The 10,724-nt window shown below is 45.4% G+C and overlaps 2 protein-coding genes across 2 annotated transcripts; one reads left to right on the top strand and one right to left on the bottom strand.

Annotated features, from left to right (window-relative positions):
* The first annotated feature begins 4,017 nt into the window (after nt 1–4,017).
* Nucleotides 4,018–6,668, top strand: F4822DRAFT_423434 (uncharacterized protein). Its single transcript, XM_051459974.1, has 2 exons — nt 4,018–4,940; nt 5,001–6,668. Exons 1-2 carry the CDS (start codon nt 4,102–4,104, stop codon nt 6,175–6,177), a joined length of 2,016 nt encoding a protein of 671 aa, XP_051308373.1. The 5' UTR covers nt 4,018–4,101; the 3' UTR covers nt 6,178–6,668.
* Nucleotides 6,669–7,980: 1,312 nt separating this feature from the next.
* F4822DRAFT_441018 (uncharacterized protein) lies at nt 7,981–9,804 on the bottom strand (the record flags this gene model as incomplete). The annotated part of the gene is made up of 4 exons (XM_051462815.1): nt 9,086–9,804; nt 8,828–8,914; nt 8,243–8,773; nt 7,981–8,188 (listed from the first exon to the last, which is right to left on the bottom strand). Exons 1-4 carry the CDS (start codon nt 9,718–9,720, stop codon nt 7,981–7,983), a joined length of 1,461 nt encoding a protein of 486 aa, XP_051308374.1. The 5' UTR covers nt 9,721–9,804.
* Between the last annotated feature and the right edge of the window lie 920 nt (nt 9,805–10,724).

Raw genomic sequence — 10,724 nt, forward strand, 5'->3', positions numbered from 1 at the left:
AACGAACCCTGCGGAAGTTTAACAAACTGGTTGGCTTCATGGCATCAAGGGCCGGGGGCTTGTAGAAACCATATCGCTGGCCATCCTATTCCTTGCGCCTACTGTCTGGCTCAAAAGTGATACCTCGGTATCTTCAGAAGCAGATTCGGAAAAGTTTCCTTTATTAAGTTGACCTTATATTACACATTTAACTTCTCTAGCCATTCATTTTGATGGAAATTAAGTTTAGATATAATTTATAAAGTTTATTATATGTATTATTTACAGATTACTCGAGCCCATTACTGAATAAATTAATTTTCTTTAAATTACTTCCCTTTTAACAAAAGATAGACTTTAAATATAAAAATATTATATAATAAATATATATAGGAGTATAGCTGTAAATAAAACTAGTTACTATCAATAAAGAATTATTTTATTATATGATAATAACTTTTGTTTGTGATTTAATCATGCTTCGCCGTAACGTTAAGTGTGAAAGTTGTAACTGGAAAACATCGTCTAATGATAATATACTATAACCTAGCTGGTCTGTCTTATATCAGATGGGATAAATTAGTATTGAATGAGTCTTTTCGCGGCAGACCGGCCCTAACCAGGGGTGTATTAAGGCACCCAAGTAATTACATTAGTAGTCACTTCGCGCAGGCCCCTGTAGGGAAGGCTTAAGGGGCAAGGTAATTAGCTTATACTTTCTACCTCTACAGGGCTTCTCGCCCAAAGTAACATAATGAATGAGTCAGGGGCGGCGATCTGTTGGACAAACATAACGACAATATAAGTAAGCAAACAGTCTCATTAATAAGCAATGAAGATTAAATAGGTAACTCATAATATCATGAGGCTATATTCTGGGTCATCCAGTATACCGATCTTGACGGGGTATATTATCTCTTAGATCCATCTAGTAACTACAATGGACTGAAGCTATCATTGCTACCCCTGCCCTTAACTTGAAAGGATGGGGTGTCTTTATATCCTGACGGGAGCTCGCGACCATAACACACAGGGATGGCAGATAGCCAGAGGCAAGGTGAGGCCCGTGACAACAGTCCCCCGAGCCAATATTGATTTGCAAGACCTACGTGGCTCGCTGTGATGTATTCATCGACGCGTCACTCAGCGGCTGCATGCTACCCAACCTGTGAAGACTTGTGCGGGATGTCAGTGGCCCCCAGGGTGCCGTAAGATCTCCACTGGTTGTTACGTGAAGAGTGCTGCATATATAGTTACATGTTGGCATCCTGTTAATGCATAGACCGTTGGCTTAGCTTCAGAGTGGCCTCAGTCTCCTTTTACAGACATATGGTCCATCCGGTCAGAGGTCACCAATAAGAAGTAGTACCTACCTAGCATAGAAATAATACACAAATAGCACGGCTACCATCTGCATTTCCATAAATCGTCTCCTGGGGCAATTCTAACTGGTGGGTTGTCATCAATAAAGTCACTGGTGCAGCAGCTTATCCTGCCGGCTCTTCCAGGTGTTTGTGCTTTGTGTAGGCTTATTTAGAGATAGCATAAATGTGACATGGCTAGGGTATTTGGATCTGATCTAGAACCTAGTAATAGTGACTGTCCTTGCACCAACCTGAGGCTGGCAATCGGACCTCGTATAGAATCACGCCTCTCGACTACAACAAGACAGTCTCACCACGGACGACCCCCTTGATCTACCTGGGTTCCCAATTTCTTAGACATAGAAGTCTTAACTTCCTAATATCCTATCATTTTTATACTAGCAATTGAACTGTTGGTTATATATATAAATATATTTAGTTTTTGTTACCTACTGTTACGAACTAACCGATGAGCGACCATGGCATATATATGATCTAGTTGATCTAATTGATCTATCTATACGATTAGATCAATCAGATCAGGCAGATCATGATAACCTCTGATACCAGGAAAGATAAAAGAAGGACATCTATATAACCATAGTATTTCCCATGTAACTAATTACCCTTTCCATAGCTCCTTAATTATTAATCTAAGACTATTCTTTCAAGACATGAAAGATATAGTAAGAGGACCCCAGGCCTCTCTAACAAACAGAACTCTTTTTCATCACTTGACCTACTACTACTACTACTACTATTATTACCTTCAAATCAAGAAACCTAGGATCAGCGGATCCCGTAACGACTATACCCACCCGGGTTTAGGTTCGTCACACCTACGTTACTATCTCGTATAAGAAGGCCTGTATTATATCCTTAGTGGAAATTTCGCAGTTGGGCGTTTGCTGAGTTGATTTACGCCACAATCGCTTCCCGACAACTTGGATACGCTACTACAAACGGCTTAATTTGTCTTTTATGTTATTTTATTAAACAGGATTTAATAAAGATATATCAATAATATATTTGGTTTTAAAGATAAACTGGGTTATATTTTTATAAATGGCCCAAATCGATAAGCGCGGATACCGTCCCTTCCCGAACCAACATATACAATCCGATGAACATAGATATCGTCCCTCTGGAAGCCCATTACGACAACCTTCTTCCTCCAGGCACTAGGCTAGTGCCCAATCCTTCTTCCTTTATTCACGGCGAAAATAATTGGTACCAGGGCTTATGTTTAATTAGCTTTTAATTGCCTCCTTACACCCAGGTCCCAAGCATTATGAGCTCCAACAAAGAGATAGTCATAAGAAGCGTCGGATACTCTTAGATACAATATTAGTCCTACCTATTCTAGTCTGGAATACATATAAGCAGAATACGAAGGGGCATGTACGATTATATTGAATATAATATAGTAAATCCTGGTGTCTCTATTTCTAAAACGCCCCCATTCGGAGGTAGTCTGTATGTGAGCAAAGATTCTAATTTTAGTGAGGTCGCATTACAATTTGCATCTTAGCATTCATCAAACTTTCTTGCATGTTAGGGAGTGCTCTCGAGATGTACTACACCCAATTGAAATGGCGCAAGGGTCTCGATTATAATAGTTATAGATTATCTCCTAGGCATACCATCACCCAGTCGGAATCAACGTCCTCGTCATAAGCGGGGACGACACCGAACCGGCGAGACGTTTCGTCATAGGTAAGCCATTTCCTAAGATTTGCCACACGACGACCGAGCCAAAGGATTCTTGCTTTACGATCTTCCATCATGGAGACTACTTCAAAGGCTTTATCATCATAGCTGATTTCCTCAGAGAACCTGTTACGTTCCAGACTGCGGGGTAGCACATATAATACAGAATTGGGGAACAGTGACCAATTGGTCACTGGGAAGCTTTTGCTTTATGGCTCAACTGGTTGTCCCCAAACTAGTTCGTGATAATTAATAATAAGCGGAAATAGGGTTTCATTGGTTCGTCCATAAATATATCATTTATTTCGTAGGAATGCTAAGAGCAGAAGAATTTAAGGCCAAAAAACAGCGTCCAGGGTTTCCTTTTCAGCAGAGACCTGTTCCTATAAACTACAGGCCTTTAAGTTGAATACGGAGAGATATCTACCACGTCACTGCCTTTAATAGGCTAGTCGATTCCAAATATTGTCTCACAGTCTGCCCCTATCCTCTAGCCTTAGCAGGTCCCATTTTAAATAAATTACATAAATTAAGACAAGTAATAGTTAAAAATAACATAGCTAACACTAAGTAAATCAATAAGTACCTATGTAAGTAACTTGAAATCGTTTAGAATTCAAGCACAAATACCGTACTAATCCTTAATACAGCTTCGAATTCTAAAACTCTACAAAGGGTCAACTTTCATGACTTTATCAGCCATGCTATTCGCATAGTCCAGAATTATATTCCGCCTTAAATCGCGTACCAGCTTATGTCTAAGCAGCATAAGTCATTTACTACAACCCTTGGATTATGATGTATTATCTTGTGAAAGTTGAGGTGGCCCACATTTATGTAGAAAGGCTATTCTTCTATCGGGGTAGCTAACTGTGGGATCCCTGTTCCAAGAAGGGAAAGAGCCGCGCGACGAGTGATCCCCGCTTTTAGCGCCATTTCCTGCTCCCCACCTTCTCCTTCCTGACGTGGAATCTCAGGTTCTACGGAGTACCTAATTAGGCCACTAGGGCACCCCTGGATCGGATATTACCAGTTTGTCGTCCCAGAAATGCGACTAGTTTGTGTCAATGACAACGGCGAGACTGTAGATGTCGAGGCCGTTCTGCGGCAAGAGCCGTATACTGCGCGCGGATTACTTGCAGATGCCCTTGCCCACTGTCACCGTACCCTCCCGGATTCCCTCGAGTATCTTCAAGCGGAACGCGCCGTGCGCGAAATACTGCGCAATTTCCAAGGGGACCAGGATAAGTATGCAAAAAGCTATGTCCTATCGCGAACACTTGACACCCGAATCCAGAAGACACCCAGAGCGGACCTTTTCCGGCTGGCGCTGCATCGCGGGGGCCCCCTTGCCTTCGTGGGCATGTTTTACGCCACATTCGATGTACAGCGCAACCTCCGGAACCGTGAGACTTTGGATTATCTCCTGAACAAGGCTACAGACGAATCAAAGCTTCAATTAATCATGCGGTCAAGCACGTTCCCATGCAACCCCTCGACCAGCAATTGGCTCTTCCAGATATTCGAAAAATTACGACCTAATGCACAAAACCTTGCATGTATTTTGCGATGTCTAGGTACAACAAGTATACCTCGTGGGCTATTCCGTCGCCTTTGGATGCCCTCGTTGTCTTGGGGGAGCAATGGGGAGGCTATGGAAACTAACGCTTATGTAACGATGTGCATTGCTAGTGAGCAGAAATTTACGGACGCCCTTTATGATTTAGAATATGTTGGATTTGTACGAACATCTGCAACTATTATTGATCTTGATAAACGTATTGCGGAATTCCTCCGACTACATTTTGAGCACCCAACCTGGATCGTGGAAGTCGTACGGATCCTTGCGCATGCGTTCCCCAAGCACCGAGCTCTCGAAGCTACAAGGTACTTAATATATTATGCATAATCTTGTTTTCAGGCCATAGATGTACTAATATGCGACAGCTACTTGGAAGAGTGCAAGGGTTTCATGCCGCAGCTCGAGAGCGTTTTCTCTTACCTGAATATCACTCCGCTCGACTCGCTTGTTGTAGATAGGCTATGCTTGGCACAGTTCACCGAAGTGTGCCTGTCTGCTTCACACTTTGGGGGGAAATCATGGAAATACAGGACCATCTCGATCGCCACGCAGGCGGTGGGTGCCATCAGAGATTTGTCAGCTGATAATGCCGTGTTGGCGGCAACTATTGACGCAAGAAAGTCATTCCTGGCACTACTTTATCAGGAGAGGACCATGCAGCAGACAAGTCACATTGCTTTGCCTGCGGTGGACCATCGGACCCACGCATTTCTCGCTGATGTAGCCATCCTAAAGGCCAGGGAATGTGTTGGGCTTCATACGCTAGCATCTGCATTAGAACACTTAGAAAGTTTCACGCCCTTGTGGGAGGGCAGCGCGTCGACGCTAGGGTCGGTACAGGATAGGGAAGTGACGTTAATGCGCGCCAGGATTTTGCGGTTTTCGGGCCGCTTCCAAGAGGCCTATGCAATCCTTGAGGCCTTACCACAAGACAATCGGACACTCTCTCTTGTCGGCACTGTCCTCAGTGAAATGGGAAAGTGTGATGAAGCCATCCTTATGCTAGCTGCGCGGGCGACGGAGCAGGCGCACGTACGGGGCATTTCCCAAGTTCAAGTTACGCTGGCCAATGCTTATTTAATGCAGTGTATGCAGACTTACGTTCGAGGAGGACCATTGGATTGGCGGTCGCTACAAACGACTCGCAAGATGTTCCAAGAGCTGAGTGGGAGCTTAGTACTACCTACCTCGTATTTCAGCAAGATGAATCATCTCTCGGTCTTGCTCGGGCTTGCCATGGTCAATCATTTGGAGGGACAGATGGATTCCGCTTTGGGAGCCTGGCAGGAAGCCCTGGCCGTATCTCAGCGGTACCTTCCCCAAGGATATACGGACATGGTAATTTGCTACTCCACTAGTGAGTTGGAGGTCAGGAGGGGGGCCACTGTACGATCCGACATACTAGAAAGCCAGGCAAGGGAATTTTTCGTTAGGACAGGACGTCAGTATCATTTTACTGGCCTTGGTACAATCTGGCCAGATATTATCGGCAGGTCTCTAATGGCCCGCGGCCGCGTACCAATAATTCCCATAAGGGACTGAGCTTGGCTCTATGCTTGGCTTATTCACTTCCCAGTGTAGGCACCTACTAAGGCCCGAGCGAGTCTAGCTAACTCGGGAAGGAACTGGCTCGTCTATTAAACTTGTTGTTTTGCTTTTTATTAGAGTGTGATTGGCTTACTAATAGACCGTCCAACGCAGGAAATAACTAATATTATTTCTATACGAGGGTTTGTTGTCATATCCGCGTGACTGGTGCAACGAGAGGTAATATAAAAGAGCCAGATGCCAACCCAGAATTGATAGCCTATTCCGTCCGGAACAAGTTCCAGGCGCTGTGATATTAACTAAATATCAGTCGGTGGGTGAGTGGAATGCAGGCTTACTCTAGTGGTAGTCTCTTCCCAAATCGGCGGGTTAACACTCCTACCCGTCGCTGAGCGCAACTTGCAACACGAGTCAGATTGCGAATTCAGCCAGAAAATCAAGGATTGGTATAGATCATCTCCTTCGGCAATTTGCATAGTGGCGGTGAAATGATCTTGAACAAACTTCCAAACCCATGTCCAGGCATTCATGACACCCCAGATGGTAACGACTAAGGTCACGATGAACGTAGGGTCAACTCCGCTCGCCTTTTGTGCAGATTGGCGGATTAGCATGACATTCTGCGCCAAGATGCCGTGAATGCCGAAGAATGGTGCAAGACTTTCCAGGTTAGGCAACCGGTCCATATTGTTAGTTATGTGGATAAGGGATACGTTTTGATGTAAATATGATGTACTTCGTGGGGATATGTGTCTTTATCAAAGGCTCGCTCTGTACCGTATGAAGACAAGATCTAGCTTTGATATATTGGAATAGGGTGGGGGAAAACGAGATTATTATAGGCCCGGGGTAAGCAGAAGAAAGGAAAGGGACTTTCCTTGTTGGTGCTTAGGTAGGGAGGCGTACAGGGGGTGCATTTTCTCGCAGCAACAGGCATGCGACTCAGGTTGCTGCATGATGTGCGTGGATGATGTGCGTGGATCTTGTGAAATTAATGCTATGACGAGAGCTTTAGTTGCGCAGTTTCTCGTTGCCATGAGAGAAGCATCACTGGTTAGCGGCTACGTATTAGCTTCCTCACCAAGGGGGTCATCTAGGTGGTTATTATCTGCTACCAGTCCACTGTATCCTGCACCTTATCGTCATGTAGCTGCCGGCTTAGATAGACTGTGATAAACCCGATCTACGAAGATATCTGGCAGTTGGAATACAGATCTAAGAAGCCATTCACTAGAGTGAATTCAACCTATCTCGATCTATCACAGGGGAGCTTCCCTCTTCATAGGGAGCCATCTTAGAGAAATAGTCTTACCAAGTAGAGTATTATCCATATTAATATATACTTAGCATAAATTGTTTAAGGGGAAGACTTGACTCCCCACTTAGCGTATCCTCCTCCATCATAAAATGGATCTGTTCTTCAAGATACAATATTGAAACAGGCATGTTGCCGACAAAGGAGCCCAGTAAGCTCTTGGCCGTACATATAAGCCCATTTAAACCAGCTGATCATCTTGCATGCCGCGCCCGCCGATGACAGTAACCAGCCAGCGATCATTCCTTTTCGGGTGAGCTGGCTGAGGGGCCATCTATTTGGTTTACAGGTCTATCTGGCCAGGTGCAGGCCATTAGCTGCATCGGCGGTGTTTTATGCACATTTGATTCCACTCCATCGTACATCGCACCTAGGGCAAATAATTCACGGTATCAAAGCACAAGGAAGAAAAGAAATCAGCGGTCCTAATTAGCCAGCATTGAATGTCTATAGGGTTAAAGACGTTGGCGTCGAGATGATTGTCATATATGATCTGCTAGGAAGCCCAAGTCTCTTGCCTGGCTGACAATTATATTCATGTCAGCCATCAATTGACCGCTTGGCTGGGGCATAGAATAGAAGAGAGCAATTGTTTTTGTGAAGAGAGCGCTTATTCTCTCACGGCTGATAAAGCTGCGGAGGACCTGGTCTCGATAGCAAGTAACCAGTAGCAAGAGATTCACACGTTGACTAGACAACACACATTAGAAGGATTTCGTCTGGAGGCGGCATTGGATGACTTACGCGGGAGCTGTGGCCAAAAAGCTCGTTATAAGGGTCTGTTTGCTGCTATCGATAGCGTGGTATGCCCATATGCTGTTGACAAGAGCTTCAAGAGCCTGAACAGCCAGAGAGTCTTCTGCTCCCATCGTCTTCACTGAAATTGCATCATAATGATTTTCCTTTTCGAGGAAAATCCTGAGAAACGGCTGAAGAAGGCTAGCCTTCGAGCTCCAGTACCGGGTGGTATTGTGTGCTAATGGTGTCTCTGGTTCTCCACGTTTCAATCCATGATCTCGAAGCACTGGACTAATATTTCTGAAGTCCTGCAGCACACCCTGAACATTCTGTAAGTAGTCATCCATTGCAACACTTCTGCTTTCGACAATGGCGGCCCGGTTGGCCAACTTTTCGAGATCCAGCTGAGCCGAGAAGCAACGCACAGAACTTTCGGGAAAACCTTTCTCCCTGAGAAAGTCTTCTCCTGGGTGCGGAATTTGCGCTGCGTAATCAAAGAGCCCGGATCGAGGTAGGGGTGAGCCGCCTGTGATATCGCTAAAAAGCGACAAGAGCATTAGCAGTATGTTAGACAGGAAAACGACGACCTACCTCTCTAGTTTCAGGCATGCCCAGAAGGCAAGACATATTTCTTTGCCATATGCGGCGTACGTAAGATGCCCTTGCTGGATATTGTGTCTATAGTATAGTCAGCATACACGCGTCAACAATAAGAATCAGTGGGCAGATCCTTTTACGAGAATTTCTATTTTCTGGCTTGCTAAAAAGATGTAGGCCCAGCTTTCCATAAGGCTCCCTCGAATAGCATAGTATAGAGCTACTAGCATGTGTATTAGAATATGGTCACACGCATCGGTATGCGCCAAACAGTAGCAACCGATGTGACCCGTTTCCTTGGCAAGGGTAAAGTAATCATCATCTTCTTTAGGGATGTCTCCCTTATAAGACAACAACTGGCCAAGAGAAAGAACGAGGAGAACAAGAGCATTTGCCTCGGTTGGGAAACCCATGGGACCAGGAGTAAAAGGATGTGGTTCATCCGTTACCGATGTACTTTTTCTCTTCTGTCCCGCCGTTGTGTGTGATGCAGATAGCTGACAAAAAAAGGTTGCAACCTTCGTATCCATCTCCCTGGGGGCGACGACGGGATATATTGGAAGGATGATCTCTTGCACCATCCTCACGTACGTCCGCATCCGATCCAGGTTCCAGTCAAGGACGCTTTGGTGACAATGGGGAGAAGGCGTCGGTGTCAAGGTGGTGGCCTGGCTCCAGCTGTCATGGTAGAGCTCGGCAGGAGACGCGACCAATGGTTGGACTGTTCCGTCCACCGTAATATCCCGAATCACGACCCAGCTGTCTTCTACCTGCTTCCCGCGCAGTTTCCGATGGACGGGGACCGCACTTGAATGGTGAACGTTCGATCGGAGCCCAAGATTATCGACGGACTTGCTTCCTGGTACGTCCATCTCATAACAGGACATGATGGTCTAAAGACTGAGGAATCTCTACATAACAGCAAATTCTCAGCGCTTGATCCCATGGGTGGAGAAACGACTTGCAGCAAACAGCTAGTCTCAACGCTCACAACGAAATCCCTTCTCACCGAGGCGATTGTTTCTCGTTTCGGTCTGGAGAGCCAGTCCATCCATCAATCATGATGATATAGCACCACAACAGCCCCAGGCTACCTGCGATGTCCCAATGATCTGATTGACCCGTCCCTCCGGGACGATGAGCTTCTCTCACAACCAATGGAAGGTGTCATTGCAATTTCGCCCAACCCAGTTAGCCCAATCTCAAGTACCGACGAGCTAGGGAGTGATAGTGCCGATAGCGATCAAGGCTATGCAATTGAGAGCATACTTGAAAGGTGGGGAAGGAATCTGTTCCTCATCAAGTGGTTGGATGATGGTAGTTTCTGGTGGGTGCCCCGAAAGAACATTTTAGACGATGAGCTTCTCCAAACATTCGAAGAAGGATACAAAGGAGTTGACTCGGGCGTAACCGTACTACGCACCCGTAGATGGAATGGAAAGACGGAGTATCGCGTGCGGTGAAATGGACGTCCAGAAAGCGAGGATGTGTGGATTCCGGAGCGGCAAATGGATCCCGATCATGTTAAGCATAAGCCGCGTTCTAGAAGGACCAAGAAACGAAGAACGCGTCTTTAGTTCCCTATAGCGTTAAAATTAAATGTAAACTTCTGGATTTAATGGTAACGGATACAGACTTGGTTACTTACCGCCATCTATAAGTCAAGGCTCTGGTAGATAGTTGTTAGTTGATTATATTTAATATTAATGTCATAAGGCCAACAATATGGGGGGTTCACAACTCTGTTGTTAGGTAAAGAAAACCTAAAAAAACTAACTGCCACGGGAGCTATTGAGGACCTTGTTATCGGGGGTGGGCTGCTGGCAGGGTGCAAGTACCAGAATAGGGGTTCGTACCGAGATAGTTAAGGGTACCTTTTTCATTAGGCATG

This window comes from Hypoxylon trugodes (assembly GCF_022578975.1).
Source record: "Hypoxylon trugodes strain CBS 135444 unplaced genomic scaffold F4822scaffold_16, whole genome shotgun sequence".
In the NCBI taxonomy this organism is placed as follows: Eukaryota; Fungi; Ascomycota; class Sordariomycetes; order Xylariales; family Hypoxylaceae; genus Hypoxylon; species Hypoxylon trugodes.